Source organism: Myxocyprinus asiaticus, chromosome 8 (assembly GCF_019703515.2).
Source record: "Myxocyprinus asiaticus isolate MX2 ecotype Aquarium Trade chromosome 8, UBuf_Myxa_2, whole genome shotgun sequence".
Classification (NCBI taxonomy): Eukaryota; Metazoa; Chordata; class Actinopteri; order Cypriniformes; family Catostomidae; genus Myxocyprinus; species Myxocyprinus asiaticus.
In genome coordinates, this window is record NC_059351.1 from 48,966,830 (window position 1) to 48,989,820 (window position 22,991).

A 22,991-nucleotide genomic window follows, 5' to 3' on the forward strand; every position below is an offset into this window, starting at 1 on the left:
CTTGACTTTATTGTCCTTAAGCCATTTTGCCACAACTTTGGAGGTATGCTTGGGGTCATTGTCCATTTGGAAGACCCATTTGCGACCGAGCTTTAACTTCATGGCTGATGTCTTGAGATGTTATATAGAGATAATATAGCCACATAATTTGCCTTCCTCATGATGCCATCTATTTTGTAAAGTGCACCAGTCCCTCCTGCAGCAAAGCACCCCCACAACAGGATGCTGCCACCTCCATGCTTCCCGGTTGGGATGGTGTTCTTCAGCTTGCAAGCCTCAACATTTTTCCTCCAAACATAACGATGGCCATTATGGCCAAAATGTTCCATTTTTGCTTCATTAGACCAGAGGACATTTCTTCAGAAAGTAAGATCTTTGTCCCCATGTGCACTTGCAAACTGTAGTCTGGCTTTTTTTATGGCAGTTTTGGAGCATTGGTGTCTTCCTTGCTGAGCAGCCTTTCAGGTTATGTCGATATAGGACTCGTTTTACTGTGGATATAGGTACTTGTCTACCTGTTTCCTCCAGCATCTTCACAAGGTCTTTTGCTGTTGTTCTGGGATTGATTTGCACATTTCGCACCAAACTACGTTCATCTCTGGGAGAAAGAATGTGTCTCCTTCCTGAGTGGTATGATGGCTGCGTGGTCCCATGGTGTTTATACTTGTATACTATTGTTTGTACAAATGAACATGGTACTTTCAGGCGTTTGGAAATTGCTCAGAAGAATGAAACAGACTTGTGGAGGTCCACAAATTTTTTGGCTGATTTCTTTTGATTTTCCCATGATGTCAAGCAAAGAGGCACTGAGTCTGAAGGTAGGCCTTAAAATACATCCACAGGTACACCTTCAATTCAGTACACCTCCTATCAGAAGTTAATTGGCTAAAGGCTTGACATCATTTTCTGGAATTTTTCAAGCTGCTTAAAGGCACAGTTAACTTAGTGTATGTAAACTTCTGACCCACTGGAATTGTGATATAGTCAATTAAAAGTGAAACAATATGTCTGTAAACAATTGTTGGAAAAATTACTTGTGTCATGCACAAAGTAGATGTCCTAAATGACTTGCCAAAACTATAGTTTGCTAATATGACATCTGTGAAGTGGTTAAAAAATTAGTTTTAATGACTTCAACCTAAGTGTATGTAAACTTCTGACTTCAACTGTATACAAACACAATTCCCACAGTTTAGAACCATTTGTTTCACACATTTACTCTTAATGTAAATCAGTTATAGTCATATTAGTTTGCAATTCATATTCGTGGGTAAGTAGTCCAAAAGGATTTCAGTCCAAAAAAAGCAGATATATGGACCGTTAAAGAGATTTAGGCCAGTGGTTCTCAACTTAAAAATGTGTCACAGTGCTGTGGATGTGAGGGAAAAAAACAATACTAAACATAAATAATTCAATGCATCTAGCCATATAATGGTGCATAGTTGAGATAGCAAAATAAATAAGGTTATCAACTTTTAAAAACGTACCATATCTTTTGTCATCAAAGGCTATATGTCCCACTGTATTTTGAACACAATGTGTACAACGGTACACTGTGTTTTTGCTGTGAATTATTGGCTGCGAAGAGCATGAAACCCTGAAATTCAAGCGAAATCTAGAAGCCAAACACTGGATGTCCAATGTAAAATCTGTGTCCTGAAGGAAAACCAGTTGAATTTGGATAAAACGGCTGGGTGATGTGTGAACTGTTCACAGTTTCATTCACAGATAAACAACATTTGAAATTTGAGCATTTCACTAGAACATCCTGAAGCCCTGTTAAAACTAACCAGAGCAAAGTTTATTTTTTGTAAATGAGCATCTTTTGCTGGCTTTCTATGGTCCTAACTGCCCTGAAGTACTGTACATTTTTAAATCAGTAGGCAGTCTCCTTAAATAAAGGGGGAGAAATGGAAATCTTGAGGCTCTGCCTGTTTCTAACATTTAGTTTCTGGAGATTTAGGACTGTACAATCAAAGCGCCATTGATTGTACAGTCTGTACACATTAATAAAACCATACACTACCAGTCAAACGTTTGGAGACCGACTCATTCTTAATTACTGTTTTCCACATCATAGTATAATAGTAAGTCATCAAATCACATTTTAAGTGTTTTAAATTATGTAATGACTAAAAATTCACTACATTGAGTTCTTATGTATGCTGGACACTTGTTGGCCACTTTTGCTTTATTATCTAGTCAAAAAAAATTTTTTTTTTTAAATTAAAATGTCGTTTTTTTTTTCACCCAATTTGGAATGCCCAATTCCCAGTGCGCTTTTTAAGTCCTTGTGGTCCTGTAGTGACTCGCCTCAGTCTGGGTGGCGGAGGACGAATCCCAGCTGCATCCGCGTCTGAAACCGCCAATCCACGCATCTTATCACGTGGCTTGTAGAGCGCGTTGCCACGGAGACATAGCGCATGTGGAGGCTTCACGCCATCCACCGTGGCATCCACGCCCAACCTACCACGTGCCCCACCGAGAACGAACCACATTATAGCAACCACAAGGAGGTTATCCCATGTGACTCTACCCTCCCTAGCAACTGGGCCAATTTGGTTGCTTAGGAGACCTGGCTGGAGTCACTCAGCATGCCCTGGGATTTGAACTAGTGAACTAGCGAACTCCAGGGGTGGTAGCCAGCGTCTTTTACCACTGAGCAACCCAGGCCCCCCAACATTAGTCTGACAGGGATTCCTCATTTCATCTGGCATTTTGGTTAAATCCGGTTAACTCAAGGTGGAGGATTTTTGTCCTGTGATTCATAAATGTGCTAGAAAATGTTTGTATTTTTGTTTTTCCAGTTTTACAATTCTTTCTCCTATCCCAGCTTAATATGCAGAAACAACCATAAGTAAGCTATTCGTAGGTCGATTTCCCTAAAAGCATAAACACTGGCACCAACTTTTTCTCCTGACAAGTTGTAATAATAGTACGAGCTGGCAAAATCTTACTCGTTCAAAAACGAATTATTCCCTTAGAGAGAGAGAGAAAAAAAACGAACCAACGAACGCATTTTTCCTAAGTTTAACTCCTAACCTAAACCTAACCATGATTTAAATAGGAAAATACATTTTGTGTACGATGAAAGAAAGAAAACATCAGGGTTTGGAATGAGATGAGGGAAGTGTATTACAGGTTACTGACATTCATCAGTCATGTGTATCGCATAAATAAATATGGAATGAGTAACCAAATTTGTTCACTGATGTTTTCTTTCTTATAATAAAATGCTGGACTGGAGGTTAGCTAAAATTTTAGGCCTGTACTGTATCGATTGGAAATTCTGTTTGTTTATTGGTTGGTCTCTAGGGGAATAGAAGTCGTACGTTATCTTATGATTTCGGCATCTTGTACAAATTATTATGAGTTGTCATTACACTGTGGTGGTGGTAGAAAAATATTGTTCTGTTTGATTGAATGTTCCAACTAGCTTGACACAGACACATGAGTTTGAGGCAGGACTATCTAACCAATGGCAGAAAGGGAGAGTGTTTGGGAAACCTGTTTCAAAGTAGTCATTATTTTTCCAATTGCGTTTGGTTACACTAGTGTCCATTAACAACAGGCAAGTGGAAATTATTTTTGTGATGATCAACATTATATCACAAATGCTGTCAATTTAGCTTAACTTGTATTGAACCCGGAACATTAATTTAGTTGAGCTTGGGGTATTGCATCATTGCTTTACAGACCCTTCAAAAGTTTGTTTACAGACATTCCTTGGCCCTCACTTTACATCTGCTACTGTCATTATGAGGTTTACAATGCCCTGGGTAGACCACCTGGCCAAACCTTTTCATTTATTTTGCATTTTTATCCTTCCATTCTTTCATTTAATTTGTGTACATTCCACATCCTCAGTCATTCGCAAGGATGAAGTCCTGATGTCGTCTTCCGCCATCTTGCCAACAATCGTCCTTGTGAGCGAGCGCCAGTTAGCAAGTCTGACGGCCCTGAAGCACTTTGCTACATTGTTTCTAACACTAACAAAACACAGAGTGTTAATGACCCCATTGCTCATTGCAATACACTCAATGATGTAGAAAACCACTAGCGAGTTACGTTCACGCGTGATCAGCGTGGGATAGAAATCGCGCAGCAATGTGAAGCTGTAATACGGGGCCCAGCACAAGACATATGCCACCAGAACTGCTATCAATGCGATGACTGTCCTGCGCCGTCGGTGAAGTCGTCTCCGCAGCTGCTCTGTTGGAAATCCTGGGACATTCTTGAACCACAGCTCCCTCGAGATGTGGGCATAACAGATAGCCATGGTGACTACAGGCCCCAAGAACTCAACTAGGAATATGAACAGGAAGTAGGATCGATACATGAGTTGCTGGTCCGCAGACCAGATCTGAGCACAGAAGATCTTCTTGTCTTGGGCGAGCGTGCTCTGCGGGTACTCGTGTTCTGTTGCGAAGTAGGCTGAGGGCACCGATATGAGGATCGGGATTATCCAAACACCAAAAATAATCCAGTACGCCGTCTGAAACTTCATACGGGGCTTCAGGGGATGAACGATAGCCATGTACCTGCGGAACACAAAGAAAGCTGTTTGAATAGATCTTATTCAAATCTTTGATTTTTATGAATGAAAACGAGACTTTGAGGGACATACTTAACGTCTGTTCAGTGGCATGAACTGTATAAAGCTGCTAGATCACATCTGATTTTTCACAGCTCATGTTGTTTGGAGTTCTTTGTCTACTGAATGTTCTTGAAAATATATTTTTTCAATGTTTGAAAAGCGGAACAATCAAAAAACACTTTAAACCTCAGTACAGCCCATTGAAGAGACTCTCTCTCACAACCTCATTGTTATTCCTGTCAATAAGCGCTGCTGTGAATAAGGTCTAGGTAAATCTTATTGTAATTGAGGTTATTTCAGGTTTATTTTTTGTAACTATAAACTAACATACCCTAAACTTTGCATGGAGGTTTTTGAATGACAACCTAATTTGAACTTATACAGAATTGTAGCTAATGGTTATTGTTAGTGTTTTTAATAGCAATTAAATCATTTTTAAATAGCAATTTAATTGCAATTAACCAACGTTTTCAGAACGATGCAAGGAGGTTTTTGTGTGACAACCTAATAAGGAATAATACAAAATGTTAGCTAACGGTTATTTTCAGGGTTTATTTTTGTAACCATAAACTAATGTTTCCAGATTGTTGCATGAAGGTTTTTGTGTAACAACCTAATAAGAACATTCTCTAATAGTTATTTTTAGGTTTGACGAAAGTTGAGCACAATAAAGCACTGAATTTGCCCTTTGGATGACATTTTTATTTTTATTTTAACTGATAATCAAACCCATAAGTGTTAGACTCAGGAGGACTGTTTGGAGTGAATCTAGATCAGGCAAATGTGAGCATTTAGGCTGGATCTGAAATGTGTTTTGGGTATCTGTATTGGTATTTCTCAAGCATCTCAGAGTAGTATCAATATTCATGGCTATTTAAATCCACAAAACAGTCCCAGTGCACCCTGGCAGACAGCAGTCTATTAACAGATTCATATGCACACAAAGAGCACCAACTCTCTGATCTCTCTCTGTCTGATCTGATCACTGCCCCCCATTCTTAATGAGAAATTTCATAACCTTTCGACATTCATGGTGAATAACAGGGTCCTCCATCTCTTGTTCTATAAATGAAAGGTACAGCACTGTTTCTACCAATTATACTCTGTGCAGTGTGATTAATAACACAGGGTTGTATTTTTGTTTCTCATGGGGTTGCAAGTATGTAGTGGTAGATCTGAAATCTGCCATGTCTAAATTGTTAATTAACTGATAACAGAATATTATCCTTAAGGAAAGACATCAAAATAATAATAATTCCTAACATTATAGAAATGTCCTTTTTAGGTTTTATTCTTTAATAACCATATACTAACATTCCCAGAACACTGCATGGAGTTTTTATATGACCTAATAAGAACTTACACAGGGTGTTCTCTAATGGTTATGTTTTGGTTTTATTTTTCATTCATGTTTTTCATTATTATTTTTCATTATTATTTAATAATTGTTCATATTTTTCATAAACATTGCAGGTAAGTTATTAATAGATAATAATGACTGACCTTACATTGAAAAATTGGCAGACTTTGTAGTCCAGTGGGAACTAGGAAGCGGCCACGTTCACATAAACAATAGTGAGCGTGATTCAGAGGATGCATTTTCACACTAAAATTACATTTTTACTCCACTGACGTTTAGGTTTAGGGTTGGTTTTGGTTATGGTGTATGGTTAATTAAATATGTATTCCTGTTGACTGTATTACATCATTTACAGCTTAATACAACTCACTTTTGTCACCACTCTGTGGACATTTCACCTGGAAACTGAAGATCACATGTACCCATATGCTCAACAACACTTCCAGCTCCGGCCACTGGGGGCAGTGATTTGAATTTCGGTACGTTCAGACCAATTTCAGCAACAGAACTTTTGACCTACTGTCGCCAAATTCACTGTGCAATTAGTCTGTTTGAGATAAAGTTGGGATTTCAATTAAATATAGTCTAAAAGCAATAGAGTCTAGGTAATAAAAACATTACACAATACATTTTTCCTCTGGGAAAGAGTGTGTTTAACAAAATAGGATAATTCTGAAGTCATGTTGACTTCAATCCAGGATTTTTGTGACATCTATATTAGTGATTCTCAACTGATGCACTGAAGCATCGCCTTGAGAATATTCTGTTCAAACCAAGAACTGAAGCATTTGATTCAATTTCCACACTAATCAACTTGCACTCAGATCATTTATTCATGTCTGTTGTGGAAGTGCGAACACCAAAACATTTAAGAAACACTACAGTTCTTCCCTAAGGAGACCTCAGGCTATGGGCGAATATTCATCATCAAAGACTCAATAGAAACAACCTGTTGGGGAACAGAGTTTCTGTAGATCGCCAAGAGTGAACACAATGTACTTTTCTCCCAAAATACATGCGGTTACTGTGATGCACTGTTCATGGGAAGACTAAGATGGCATGGTGCCTTTCATGTCCGCACTGCACATTTTTTACTCTGCATTCATTTTGGCTGTTATTCATTTTACAAATTAAGAAAATTTACCATTGTGTCGTCTGCTACTTGGCAAGGCTGCAAACATACAGGTTGGATGATGTAATAAATAGCATTGTAAGCGAAGAAAGAGGCTCTGTTCCAAAACCTAGTGACAAATTCTTAGGCGGCATCACATGTATCCTTCGCAGAGAAGCAGGGGCGGATTAAGACATGGCCGGCATCTTGCTGGGGTTGGCACGAGGCGCTCACACAAATAAGTGGGCATCCTGAAGTCCACCAGCCATCTAATCTTTTTGTTGCTTTACACAAAGACTACTCCCAATCAGTTCCACTAAGTGAATTATGGATATTCTAAACTCATTAAGAGAAAAACAACACTGGTATTGGATCGGGATCGGTATCGGCCGATACTGATAGTTCAGGTATCGGAATCAGATCGGAAGAGAAAAAATTGTATCGTTCCATCCCTAGAAAATACTGTATATGGACGTGCTGGACAGTTTTTTATTTCTTTTTCTCTATTAAGTTAAAGACCAGCATGGAAATTCATGCTGGTCTAAGCTAGTCTTTTCAGCAGGGTTCTTAAACAGAACATTTTACATTTTTTGGCAATTAAAAAAACTAGCCAATCAAAAATGCTCTCTTCTTGTGAATAATTTTGTGCATCCAGGTTTGCTGTCGTGTTTTGGAGGGCGGGGTTTTGGAGAGAGGCCATGCGGTTGAAGTTTGAAAAATGGCAGAAGTTAGTAAATTGGCTGAAATCAATTACAGCACCCTTTGGACAAATACCAGTTTGCTTCTGCCTTGACTGACACACACCCAACATTTTGGTGGCATTCATGTGTGCTTAACTTGAATGCAGCATAAGAGCAATAAGGGCTTTTCAACCTAGTCTCATAGAATCACATTATTATAGCAACATTTTTGCAAAATTATTTTTATGTGGCTCGCTGTACGTATTGCCACAATTTCCTTCAGAAATGAACACTAGAGGCACTACAACAGCAATCACTTTTATCTACTTTCACACCAATCACGAGTAAAACGGCAGATTATCTGTTCATAAGCATATACCTATACATGTCACCCTGTTCTTCACACAATGCTATCTCATGACATCAAAACACTATGATGCATGACTTGTAAGCCGATACATTTTAACGTTTGCTTTACATAACCAACTACATTTGCAAGCTTGTTTGAGTGTGAGCAAATTGTGCACTTGCGATGCAAAGGACCGAGTCCTGAAGAGCACGCAAGATGACACGTGAACCAAAAGTGTCATAGAAACACCACAAAATTACTTGGTTGCTTCAGTATTTGTATTTTTTATCTCACATTTGCTTTTATGACAGTATCAATTAGGTTTAGGTTTAAGGTTTAAGGTAGGGGGTTGGTTTTGTTGATTTAAAACCCAATATAGCATTAAAAACCTTATCTATTTGAGAGAAAATGAACTCACTTTAGGTGCCACTCAGTGGACATTTCACCTCGGGACTGCCACAGTATGTTTAAGGAACATCGTGATGTCACGTAATTTTCATGAGATCTGATTTAGCAAGCTAAATGAGCTCACCTGTCAACAGCAATTGCTAGCAGGGCATTGGTGGACACGTAGAGAGACACAGTCCTAAGGTAGTTAATGGAGACACAAAGCACAATCCCATGGTCCCAAGATAACCGTTTCACCACATAATAATCCACCAGAAATGGGCAGCACACAGTCGCCACCAGGAAATCTGATATTGCCAAGTTGGCGATGAGTAAATTGGTGAGATTCCTTTGTTTTTTGTAACGTGCCAATGAGGCTATAAAGAGACAATTCCCAACACCACAGACTAGCATGATACAGATCAGGACCACTGCAATAACGATGGTAGCCACAAAGAACGCTCGTCCCTGAGTCGTGTCAGGAATCTCATCTAACGGAACCTCGTAATCCAAGGGGATGTCGTAATTTGACATGAGACTGTGGGGGTTCTCTGATGGGTGGATTTCCCCAAGAGTCCATGGCCAAGTTGGGGTGCTGCTATTGGGTTCTCCCATCTTCTGTCAAAGCAAGATGTAGCTGCCAGGATCTTCCATGCTCTTGTTCAGTGAATATATACTGTTGATTGCTGCACAAATGAAGAATTATTTTTTTACACAATATAAAGAGAATCACAGAATCTATCAAGTTTTAACTCTTAAAGTCAACATGAAATGCTGTTCAAAACTCATGTTACTTCTGTAATCTGATGTATTTTTGGAGTGAAACAGAATATTCAAGGAGCACATTTACTAGAAGTGGGAAAACATATTGATATGTTAAGTATCATGATATTTTCCATCGTGATATTGTAGTGATATTTGCACACCAAATATTGATATTAATTAAATTTTTTCAACATTAATAATATGGTGATGGGGGAAAAAATCGATATAGGAAATCAACAACAGTCCCTTAGGTGGTGGTTATCATGCTTTACACATAATTACCCTTCCTTACGTAAATGTATTTGGATTTTACAGCAGTAACATTAACTGAAGTATTTGACAAAAATGTTAGTATAATATTAAATAGGCTAACATTTTAGGTGAAATCAATTATACTTTTGTGTATTAAAAATGTGTTCTAATAAATAATGTTTTTAAAGTGATTAGGCTACTATTGTATTCATAAATACTATAATTTATTTTTTAGAAAGACTAGCTACATTGACATAACCACAGAAATAGGGAGCCATGGCCTTATATGCTTATGGCTTTGCATTGCACATAGATATTAGGAAATATACTGGCCATGTTTTGTAAACTGGCATTTTATATTAATTTAACAATGCATTTGGTGATTTGGAAACAGTTCTCTTAAATCCGATGAGAAACATTGAGTGAAATATCACAATATATTGTAGTTTTGAATCACAATACACCAAACATAAAGAATCGCAATAATATTGAATCGTGACCTAGATATAGATATAATATAGTAGGGTACAATGGGGCTAAAAGCATCCTTTAAGGAAATTTAGCTTTTTTTTTTTCTTTTTTTTTAAATACCGGAAATAATAACGGGAGCCTTTTACCACTCACTTGGGGTAAAAGGCTCCCTCACTTGCCGTAAAAGACTCCCTCACTTGAGATAAAAGTCTCCCTCACTTGGGGTAAAAGGCTCCCTCACTTGGGGTAAAAGGCTCCCTCACTTGGGGTAAAAGGCTCCCTCACTTGCCGTAAAAGACTCCCTCACTTGAGATAAAAGTCTCCCTCACTTGGGGTAAAAGGCTCCCTCACTTGGGGTAAAAGGCTCCCTCACTTGGGGTAAAAGGCTCCCTCACTTGGGGTAAAAGACTCCCTCACTTGAGATAAAAGTCTCCCTCACTTGGGGTAAAAGACTCCCTCACTTGGGGTAAAAGACTCCCTCACTTGAGATAAAAGTCTCCCTCACTTGGAGTAAAAGACTCCCTCACTTGAGATAAAAGTCTCCCTCACTTGGGGTAAAAGGCTCCCTCACTTGGGGTAAAAGACTCCCTCACTTGGGGTAAAAGACTCCCTCACTTGCCGTAAAAGACTCCCTCACTTGAGATAAAAGTCTCCCTCACTTGGGGTAAAAGGCTCCCTCACTTGAGATAAAAGTCTCCCTCACTTGGGGTAAAAGACTCCCTCACTTGCCGTAAAAGACTCCCTCACTTGAGATAAAAGGCTCCCTCACTTGAGATAAAAGTCTCCCTCACTTGAGATAAAAGACTCCCTCACTTGAGATAAAAGTCTCCCTCACTTGAGATAAAAGTCTCCCTCACTTGAGATAAAAGTCTCCCTCACTTGAGATAAAAGACTCCCTCACTTGAGATAAAAGTCTCCCTCACTTGGGGTAAAAGTCTCCCTCACTTGAGATAAAAGTCTCCCTCACTTGGGGTAAAAGACTCCCTCACTTGCCGTAAAAGTCTCCCTCACTTGAGGTAAAAGTCTCCCTCACTTGGGGTAAAAGACTCCCTCACTTGCCGTAAAAGACTCCCTCACTTGAGATAAAAGTCTCCCTCACTTGGGGTAAAAGACTCCCTCACTTGGGGTAAAAGGTTCCCTCACTTGGGGTAAAAGGCTCCCTCACTTGTGTTTAATAGGGGCCTTTAGCCCCTGCAACAGGGGCTTTTTACTCCAAATGTTATCCTTTCACTTATTGCACAATTATTGGAAAATGTTGGATTTAATGACCTTAAACAAAACTGAGAATGATAAATTAGTATTTTGTCTCAAGAGAAATGTGTAACGTTTTAAAAAATAACAAAAACTTCATAACCCCCAAATCTCAAGGATCAGGAATATATTTCTGTATATATTATATTTTCAGTAAATCATTCATGATCGAGGACTAAACCACTCACCCCACAGTCTGTAGCCTATAAAAAATATTCTGCATTTAAAACAGATTTATGGTGAGCTGTTAACTGTTTTCTAATAACAGCCAGCATTAGATTTAAATGCAAACTTGAGTTGCATGCCATAAACTATACGCGATTACAGTCAATTTAATGTGTTTCAGCAGCTCATGGCACTACTTCCATATGCAACTCAGTTACAATCACGAAAAAAGAGTGCAGCGTAAACTAAAAGGCGCAAATAAACAAAATTATAAAAAGCGCACTGCATCTATTTGCACAAAGATCACCTATACGACACTTTCCCCTTCAGAAACAAATATCCTGTATATCCTACCTTCCCAAAGAAATCCTTTTTGTTTTAACCTTCTTGATCTCCGAACGATGACATCTGTGCCTCTTCTGATTTTTTTCTTCTTTAGTTTTTCTTCTATTTGGAAAGAAAATTGCGCTCATGCGCTGTTCTGTCCGCTGAGAAATGAAACAGCGCTCGGCGCCTCCTCCTAAATTGTGCAAATGGGCTTAGCTGTCATGAAAATAGTCACACAACAAGAGACTGACCCAGCAGCTTATGTTTTCAACTACAGAAGAAGACCTTCTGTTTGCTAAGATGTGTGTCACAGAAGAGAAAGAGGAAAAGCCATTTGAACAACCTGCATAGAAAATTAAAACAGGTGTCGTGTTAAAGATTTACTCACTAGAGTAAACCTATCAAAGAGCATCAGTCATGTCCTCCTCCATACCTCTTTACTCCAGACAGAATCATTCCTGAACATTCTCTAAATTTACTGCTTGAGCACTGATAGTTGAGCACTGCATGTACAAAAATAACCTTCACTCTCTTTAAATCACTCTCACACACTGTCCGGGGAAAACAGAGCCATAAATCAGCACTGAAGCCACAAGCTGATCTTACAGAGACACCATGGAAATGAGCAATACAACCAGACAAAAGTACAATGCCTCTGTTAAAATGAGTGGGGCTTTAAAGGTAGAGAGCTGTATACATCCATTAAACTTTATCTGAGATCCAGTGAACTCATCTGACAGCAGCACCAGCAGACGCCTCCATTACAGACCGCCATCCAAACACACTAATATCCAGCATGCTTGTTACTCCACAGATTGTGTAAAGCTACCCGAGTTTTGACCCAGATCAGAGCTGTATGCTGAGAGATGATTAGGCTGTCATGGCGATGAGAGATCAGTAATCTATTCATTTGGAAATTAAACGAGGATGACAGGAGAAAATATCATCTTCATTGTCTTTTTTTCCCCCCAAGTCTTGGCCAGAAGTTAAAAATAGTCTTAAGTTAAAGTTTTAAAGGTTGCAGTTTGAAGGTTATACAGACCTTAAACACAGACAGATACAAGGTTACTAAGTTTGCTAAGGTGTTCTGAGTAGTGGTAAACAGACAGAGGCAGACAGACAGAAAGAACCATAGATAGACAGATAGGCAGGCAGGCAGACAGAAAGAACGGTCGATAGATAGACAAAGAGACCAATAATAAATAGGCAGAAAGACAGCGACAGACATACAGACAGAGAGAACGATAGACAGGTAGACAGACAGACAGACAGACCAATAGATAGACAGGTAGACAGACAGACCAAGAATGATAGATAGACAAAAGACAAACAGACAGACTGATAAAGACTGGCAGAAAGACAGACAGAGATAGACAAGAGGACGATAGATAGACAGACAGAGATTGATAGACCGGCAGAACGATAGACAAACAGAACGATAGACAAACAAACAGACCAATAGATAGACACATAGACAGATATACAGGCAGACAGAATGATAGACAGAGACAGGCAGACAGAATGAATGATAGACAGACAGATATACAGACAGACGGAATGATAGACAAACGAAACAATAGATAAGACAGACAGAACCATATATAGCCAGACAGAATGATAGACAGACAGAATGGTAGATAGACAGACACACTGACAAGTAGAATAGATAGACAGACCAATAAATACAGGCAGAAAGACAGACAGACAGAGATAGACAAACAGAGACCAATAATAAATAGGCAGAAAGACAGAGAATGATAGACAGACAGAACAATAGATAGACAGGTAGACAGACAGACCGAGAATGATAGATAGACAGACAAACAGACTGATAAATAGACAGGCAGAAAGACAGACAGAGATAGATAGAAAGACAGAGATAGACATACAGACAGAGAGAACGATAGACAGACAGACAGAGATTGACAGACCGGCAGAACAGTAGATAGACACAGACAGATATACAGGCAGACAGAATGATAGACAAAGAGACAGACAGACAGTTATACAGACAAACAGAATGATAGACAAACAGAATAAAGATATACAAACAGACAATGATAGATAGACACAGACAGACAGAATGATAGATAGACACAGACAGACAGAATGACAAGTAGAATAGACAGACAAAAAAAAAATAGACAGAACGATAGATAGACATACAGATATACAGACAGACACATAGATAAATAGACTGAGAGATAATCAGACAGACAGGGGAAATATGTATAAAAAATAAAAATACTCCTGCAATTTCAAATATCAGTGAGGAAGCATCAATGCGTTTTCTTTCTTAGACCAAATCGATGTTCATCTCTAAACCACATAGCACACTTTGTAGTTAAAATGTTAATAACAGTGTGTCTTATGTAACCATAGTGGAGTAGCTTTTGAAATAAATGTATTGTAAGCCAGTGCTATAACACGCCCGTTATTAATGTACCAGTCAGCTTGTTCACAAATTCAGAAATGAGTTGAACCCCAAAAAGAGTATTTACAGTGTCGTGAGGGATGCATACAAATGTCTCACCATTCTGCACCAAACTACTTCAATCATTCCTGACAGATTAACACTGCACAAACATCACGCCCCAGGAGTATAATGTCAGAGACATTCATTGAATGGGTTACTACAGTCAAAGCTCTTCATTATAATGACCAAGAAACAAAGAAAGTTGAGCAACACATACAGTGACAAAACTCACATTATCTCAGAGAATTTATAAAAAATAATGTAGGGCAAGACGACATGTATAGTAGAAGCTAATTTTATTAGTCTACGGTACAAAATAAACATCCGACCTGGAATTTCATAACGTCCTCCATGGCCAAATAATTTTCATACAAAAAACAAAAAGTCTACACAGTCACTGAACAGACTGTTTTAAAAAATGAGATTGAATAAAAGAGCAAACACAAATCAAAACTGAGTATCCAGCCATCAGAGCCTCAGTTACAGTCCATTACAGTTCCAGTTTCCTGGAAAACCAGTGTAGACACTGTAGTGGGCGGGGTCACTTTTTGGCATACGTGATCTTCATGGCACACGTAGCTGTAATTCTGAAACCCTGTAATGCGTCTTTCGCGACTCCGGCTTGAGCTTCACTCTCAAACTCAACAAACGCAATGTCGTGTTTTCCAGGGACCAGACGCACCTCTTTAAAGCCTGGAAACCTGCAAAGCAGATGGAATGCCAATGAACAACAAGGCGGACTTCAAAAAAAAAATAAAAATAAATAAATAATAATAATAATAAAAAAAAATTTATATATTACACACACACAGTATTTATAAATTACAATTAATTAAATGGTTCAAAAGGGTGATTTCTTTAATCACCGGAGCCACCATTTCAACTGAACAACTATTGTAGCCAATATGATTCAAGATGTTTAATGAAAGAACACTTATTAAAAAAAAAAAAAAAAATATATATATATATATTATATATTATATATTATATATATATATAAAAAAACCAAGACATGTCTTCCACAATGTTCTTTTTTTTTTTTTTTTTTACGTTTGTCACCGTAGTCTCAAAATGAACTTACTGGTTGAACAACATGGAAAGCATCATCTCATTGGTCTCCTCTGGAAGATTATTCAGGAACAGAATGTAATTTGGTGGGTTGTCAGGGACCTAGAACAAAAAAAAAAAAAAAAAAAAAAAAAAAACACAAATGAATACAAAAAAAGAAAATCATTTTCATCAGTCAACAGACATGTGCTGCATGCATTTATTGCAACCAGAAGCAAGTTAGGTTCTTCAGTTACATGATACATGTCTGAATGAAAACTATATTTATACTAAAAATCTAATAACTCAAATGAGTGAAAAATTAAATGTATTACATACCTGGACTGTGGCTGGTGCAGGTGGTTGTGTACTCACAGCCCCCTTGTGGTGGAAAAAAAATCAAAAATCAAATACAAACATCTTTTAGCAAAATTGACAGGTTTCTATGTCTTTTTTCTATGTTTCCCAAATTTAACAGATCTCTTTGTAATGTAAAATTAATGGGTATCAGCCTAGTTCGGCTCGGCATGCATTGTTTGGCATTTTCTTTTAGACTCTTAAAATGTTCCTACAGAATTCTGTATGGAGGGTCTCAACAGGGTGTTTATCCCATTTAGTGACGTCGTGACTACAGAGACCCCAGATCTCACTTCTATACAGGGCGATGGGTAAAATGACACAAATATTTTGTTCCAGGTTTTGATTGGGATTTCTATGTTATGACATTTTTTCAATGGCATAGCATGCTCTCCTTGCTTTCTCCTTCAGTGTGTTAACAGCCAGACCAAAGCCACCTGACGCGCTCATTTTTAGTCCAAGTTAGTCGTAATTTAGTGTGTGTTCTAGGGTGGTGTTGCCTAGTGTGAAAATATATTTGATGTCTTGAAGTTTGGCTTTCTTTTGAAAAATCATAATTTTGGTTTTAATAGGATTGACTGCTAGGGCCCAGTTGTGGCAGTACTGCTGGAGCAGGTCTAGGTGCTGCTGTAGAGACCAGATTATCTGCATACAGGAGAAACGTGTTGTTTAGGGTGAGGCCAAGAGCTGCAGATTGTTCCACTGTTGTTGCCAATTCATTGATATAAAATGTTAAAAAGAGTGGGATTAAACTGCAGCCCTCTCTCACCCCACGGCCCTGAGTGAAGTATTCAGTTCTTTTGTTGCCAAGATTTATAGCACACTTATTGTTCAAATAAATTGATTTAATGATATTATACACCTACACCAGTTTGGAGAATTTTATAGTAAAGTCCTTCATGCCAAATGGAGTCGAATGCCTTTTTAAAATCAATGAAACATGCAAAAATGTTAGATTTCTGTGTTTGGTGAACATGCTTATCAATCAGAGTGTGTAGGGTATAGATATATGTTGTGTGGAAGTTTGGTAGAAAGCCAATCTGGTTTTTACACAGGACATTGGGCTCTATAAATGTCTATAATGGCTAATTATTTTGCTAATTTGATCAGTTTGGTCTTTAAACATACATCTAGGGCTGAAAACAACTAATTGATAAAATTATCATCAATAATGGAAATAATCGACGATGAATTTCACTATTGATTAGTTGGATATATACACTGTGAGCACGGAGATACGAGTGACATCAATTTACAGCCCGGTGAAAATTGTGTTGCATCACGAAACTCGTTTGAAAAACGATGGAGACAAGTTGAAGCAGAAAAAACACGACCCAAGTTGTCCAGCGCACAAGAGCACTTTATAAACACTTCAAAAAAAGATCATAAGCTTACAATTTAATGTGGAGCGATTGCTGCATCAGGTGCGTCGAAAGAGTGATTGTGCCGTCTGATGCGCTTCAAAATCAGATGCATATTTTACAAATTGTTTGTTTTTACCACATGTGAGTCTCCTTTAAACTTCAGTGAGCGAGCGTGCATATCCACGTCAATCAAACCGATCACAATGGAGAAGGGGAGCACAATCATTTTCCTTAAAATCGTGCAACATCATACTGTGCTTTCAGCTTCAGTGTAATCAACTGTGCAGCTTTCATTGATGTCACGCTGATGTCTCGGAGTTCAAATTGTAAGGTTTAAAGCGTTTTAGATCGTTTCTCATCATGTGAGCGCATTTAATACAGTGAGCACCGGGATGAGACTTTTCAGCGCAAGAGTGAATCTCCACTGCGTTTGCAGATGATTGTACTATATAAACTGTATATAATGCTGAATATAATGTTTACTAATGCTAAGGGTCCTAATATTTGATCGCCCTGATAATTCCAAATGTAATGTCTGATTTCACTTGTAAATTTATACCATGGCAAACATTTTTACTGGATAAACACATTTTTGAAAAGCATAGTTTAGAAAAATGTATAATACTATTTTAAAACCAACAATATTCATTTAAAATACTTTTAAAATGTATGTAATCAGTGACAGTGTTCAAGCATATGTATCTAACATATTTTTCAGCTGGACAGAATTATTAATATTTCTATTCTGGTGTCACCATTGCCCTCTGCTGGGCTGATGTTTTGTCTCACTCCATCCCCAATCAGAGAGTGTGAGTGGAAGTGGAGCGGCATGATTTTGCCTGGAGTGAGGAGCGGGTTTAAAAAAACAAACAAAAAAACGGATCGTAATCGTTTTCTTTCGCTCCAAGAGCGCTCCACTAATGCTCCATCACGAGCACAACACCTTTTAACAGCCCTTAATGCAATAATTCACCATGTGTTAAGCAGTGTTAAACACTATTGTCAATATTCTATTTGTAAAAAAATCCAATTTAAAATCTAGCGGCACTTGGTAATAAGTTATGCTTGCGGTAAAGCTCGAATTAACTACATGCTCGTGTCTCCTCTCTTTACTCCTAAATCAACTGCCGTATATGAAAATGAATGATGGGACGGCGAAGGAGAACACAGGGTCGTTGTGAAATCCTAAAAGTCGTGTCCAGAAAATGCGATAATCCGTTCGTGAAGAGAAAATCTAAAGGTCAGCAATACATATATATCTATCTCTCCCCTACTGAATATTTTGAATAATCATATCATTGTAATCGAATGCATCACAATCTTAACTGTAGGCTATTATGTCTCACATTAAATAGAATTGAACTTTTAATGACCTAAAACACAAACTGAACTAATCAAATGTTAATATTGCATTAATATTAAAAGTGCAATAATAGAAAATAATAGGCAATTACACATAGGCCTAATAATATATATATATTTTTTCTGTTTAGTAATTTAGTAATTTGATTTAATGTTTTGTTTTCGTTCTGGTAAAAAATTTTTGGTAATTTATATTTTTAATTTCATGTTTTAATCATCCAGCAATTTAATTTATTAAATCCAGAGAATGCTGCCGACATGTTACAAAAGCTATACAAATAATTTAATGTTAAACTAATATTAGTGTTCCAATAAAAAACATTGTTACTTTTCTCCTAGTATTGTGTATTTATTTTTCATTTAATACATCTTCTGCATGGAGGGTTGTGTATACTGAAAAGCATACTGAAATAACTTTACAGTAGAGAGTTAGTTAGGCGCTAATTTTGCCATGGAGCGAACACGGAGCAGGGTTTCTCTAATCCAGTAGCCTGGAGCAAGCGAGGAGTGGGAAATGGACAACCTGGAGTGGAGCTGGAGTGGACTGATTAAAGAATGCTTGGAGCGCAGAGGGGAAATTGTTGCCACTCCACTCACATACAGCTGAAGTCAGAAGTTTACATACACTTAGGTCATTTTTTAACCACTCTACAGATTTCATAGTAGCAAACTATAGTTTTGGCAAGTCTTTTAGGACATCTACTTTGTGCATGACCCGAGTAATTTTTCCAACAATTGTTTACAAACAGATAGTCAAATAAAATGAAAATATCACAATTTCAGTGGGTCAGAAGTTTACATACACCAAGTTAACGGTGCCTTTAAGCAGCTTGGAAAATTCCAGAAAACAATGTCAAGCCTTTAGACAGTTAGTTTCTGATGGGAGGTGTACTGAATTGGAGGTGTACCTGTGGATGTATTTTAAGGCCTACCTTGAAACTCAGACTTTGCTTGGCATCATGGGAAAATCAAAAAGTAATCAGCAAAGACCTCAGGAAAAAAAAAAAAAAAAAAAAAAAAAAAAAAAAAAGTGGACCTCCACTAGTCTGTTTCATTCTTGGGAGCAATTTCCAAATGCCTGAAGATACCACGTTCATCTGTACAAACAACAGTATGCAAGTATAAACACCATGGGACCACGCAGCCATCATACCGCTCAGGAAGGAGACGCATTCTGTCTCCTAGAGATGAACGTAGTTTGGTGAGAAAAGTGCAAATCAATCCCAGAACAACAGCAAAAGACCTTGTGAAGATGCTGGAGGAAACAGGTAGACAAGTATCTATATCCACAGTAAAACGAGTCCTATATCAGCTGCTAAGCAAGGAAGCCACTGCTCCAAAACCACCATAAAAAACTACAGCTGCCAGACTACAGTTTGCAAGTGCACATGGGGACAAAGATCTTACTTTTTGGAGAAATGTCCTCTGGTCTGATGAAACAAAAATTGAACTTTTGGGCCATAATGGCCATCGTTATGTTTGGAGGAAAAAGAGTGAGGCTTGCAAGCTGAAGAACACCATCCCAACCATGAAGCATGGGGGTGGCAGCATCATGTTGTGGGGGTGCTTTGCTGCAGGAGGGACTGGTGCAATTCTCAAAATAGATGGCATCATGAGGAAGGAAAATTATGTGGATATATTGAAGCAACATCTCAAGACATCAGCCAGGAAGTTAAAGCTCGGTCGCAAATGGGTCTTCCAAATGGACAATGACCCCAAGCATACCTCCAAAGTTGTAGCATAATGGCTTAAGGACCACAAAGTCAAGGTATTGGAGTGGCCATCACAAAGCCCTGACCTCAATCTGATAGAACATTTGTGGGTAGAACTGAAAAAGCGTGTGTGAGCAAGGAGGCCTACAAACCTGACTCAGTTACACCAGTTCTGTCTGGAGGAATGGGCCAAAATTCCTGCAACTTATTGTGAGAAGCATGTGAAATGCTACCCAAAATGTTTGACCCAAGTTAAACAATTTAAAGGCAATGCTACCAAATACTAACAAAGTGTACGTAAACTTCTGACGCACTGGGAATGTGATGAAAGAAATAAAAGCTGAAATAAATCATTCTCTCTACTATTATTCTGACATTTCACATTTTTAAAATAAAGTAGTGATCCTAACTGACCTAAGACAGGGAATGTTTTCTACGATTAAATGTCAGGAATTGTTAAGTTTAAATATATGCAAGATGTATGTAAACTTCTGACTTCAACTGTACTCGGTCCCCGATGGAGCATTTTACTCTTTAATGAACAGTACTTTTTGTTCTACAAATTTTGAAAGGAACTGTTGCATATGACCTGAAAGTAATAATAATAAATTCAAACTTTTCATGATTCAAGTTTTGTTCAAAGTTTTGTGAGGGTACAGAATCATGAATTCAGTACTGTCAACCATACAAAATCCTTATTCCCGGTTTCATTTCTGTTTTAAAAAAAATCATATTTTAATCAAATCCAGGAAAGAAAATTTCTTTATCCGATTAATCAAAGAAATAATCAAAAGATTAATTGATTATCAAAATAATCGTTAGTTGCAGCCCTACATACACCACAGTCAAACCATGACGCAAATCTAGTTTAAGCTGTAATGCCCCACCAAACATCACCTCATGGTACGTTTAAACTCACCGCTGGTTTCTTGTTGACATTAGCCGCCTGTTCCTGAGCTTTCTTTTTCTTCTCTTTCTTCTTTTCTTTATCTCCAAACGTGCCTCTCATCTTCATGATGATGTCCGAGTCTGTTTTTGCATACTGGATTCGCTACAAGCAGATCAAATGCGAAAATTAGAAACAGAGATAAGTGTAAGGCTTCTAATACTTAAAACAACTGACTTTCCACCCTGTTCCGAGACAACATCTGATAAACACCGGCACATTTAAAACCCTATTAAATAGTTCACCCAAAATTGAACATTTTGTGTGCTTTTTGGAGCTTCAAAGTTCTGGTCAACATTCACTTGCATTTTATGGACCATCAGAGCGGAGATATTCTTCTAAAAATCTTCATTTGTGTTCTGCAGAAAAAATTAAAGTCATACACATCTGGGATGGCATGAGGGTGAGTAAATGATGAGAGAATTGTCATTTGTTGGGTTAACTTTTTTCTTAAGATCTAATGTTTCATCCTAAAAAATAAAAAGAACTGCTTTCTGAAATGTAAATATCAACAGACTGCACAACAACATGCAAACAGAATGAGCTGTATGGGCCCCTGACCATGGGCTTATTGTAGAAAGGGAATCCCTGAAGCTGTCTGAGGGCATTTGTGGCTGCAGAAAGCTCTTTGAAGATAACAAACGCCTGGCCCCTCATTTTCGGCGTCTTCATAGCAACAATGTCCAGAATCTGGCCGAACTGGGAGAATAATGCGTACAGTGATCTCTTCAACTCTGCAGGGAAAACACACAGAACAGTTCAGAGTCACAGGAATTTTTTTTTGTTTGTTTTGTAATTGCAATATATTTCGTAACCAAAGTTAATGTTGAATGAGACAAATGGAGCAGATATGTTCAAGCTAAACTACTCTAATACTCTATGTATGGTATGGACTTTACCTTCTTTCTTGATTTTGTCGTTGACATTGTTGATGTAGACGGTGTGATTCGGTCTTATGTCCATGATTGATAGATTTCAGGTAATGTATGACTGCAAAAAAGAGAAAGACTTAATATAAAACACAAAGATTAAAGTCAATAGGCGGTTAACATAAGCAACTACTCGGTGCGAAAAACTCTTTTAGTACTCTATGCTCCAAACAACCCAGACTACAGCCAATGCACAAATGAGTAATACTCGCTACTTATTTGTTCAAACATAAACTAATTTATTAAACTCTTTCAAATAAGTAGAAGTGCATGAATGGCATCAAACTCACCACACTCCAGACTGAAAACGGAAACTGCCGCTCCAGTTCTTCTTTTCATTTATTGTTTGATACTGCAACTGCTTGTAGCGCCACCTGCTGTCTCGGCGGAGTAATAACACCTGCGTCAAGAAGGCATTTATCCGAACACTTTCCCCCACACATATTCTATTTGCACTTTTGGGCTAATATCTAAACGAGTAACTTCATAAAACTAATCATTTGTTAAAAATTGATGAAATGCACTAAACACAAAAATCTGGAATTACAAAATGATACATTAAAAACTTTTTTTATAATTTAACATATGTAAATATTGCATATTGAAGTCATTACAAACTTATTCTACAACCTTATTTTATGAGATTGCACATTTATATTTTAAAGTAATGTCCGTAAAGCCAGTCATAAAAAAAATATATATATTTAAAATAGTTCTAAAATATATAAATAACTTCAAATGAAGACATCACAAAACATTTCTTTTCTCAAGATTACAAAATACTTCACCCACCCCCTCTGATGTACAACTGTTTCAATTCAGCAATCAGGTAGCAACTCAGGAGTCAAGAACGGACATATCTGTGATCATATTTACCAATGCTTTAAAGTTTATAGTTCACCCAAAAATGGAAATTCTCTCATCATTTACTCACCCTCATGCCATCTCAGATGTGTATGACTTTTTTTTCCCTGCAGAACACAAAAGATTTATGAAGAATATTTCAGCTCTGTAGAGTCCATACAATTCAAATGAATGGAGAACAAAACTTTGAAGCTAGAAAAAGCACATAAAGGCAGCATA

At 37.8% G+C, this 22,991-nt stretch overlaps 2 protein-coding genes across 2 annotated transcripts; both read right to left on the reverse strand.

Annotated features, from left to right (window-relative positions):
- Nucleotides 1-3,760: 3,760 nt before the first annotated feature.
- Nucleotides 3,761-9,099, reverse strand: LOC127445030 (prokineticin receptor 2-like). Its single transcript, XM_051704760.1, has 2 exons — nt 8,630-9,099; nt 3,761-4,541 (listed from the first exon to the last, which is right to left on the reverse strand). Exons 1-2 carry the CDS (start codon nt 9,097-9,099, stop codon nt 3,836-3,838), a joined length of 1,176 nt encoding a protein of 391 aa, XP_051560720.1. The 3' UTR covers nt 3,761-3,835.
- A 5,371-nt stretch (nt 9,100-14,470) lies between these two features.
- On the reverse strand, nt 14,471-22,356 carry snrpb2 (small nuclear ribonucleoprotein polypeptide B2). The gene is made up of 7 exons (XM_051704777.1): nt 22,199-22,356; nt 21,879-21,969; nt 21,541-21,713; nt 20,953-21,084; nt 15,578-15,619; nt 15,273-15,361; nt 14,471-14,892 (listed from the first exon to the last, which is right to left on the reverse strand). The coding sequence occupies exons 2-7, from the start codon at nt 21,940-21,942 to the stop codon at nt 14,733-14,735; spliced, it is 660 nt and encodes a 219-aa protein (XP_051560737.1). The 5' UTR covers nt 21,943-21,969; nt 22,199-22,356; the 3' UTR covers nt 14,471-14,732.
- Between the last annotated feature and the right edge of the window lie 635 nt (nt 22,357-22,991).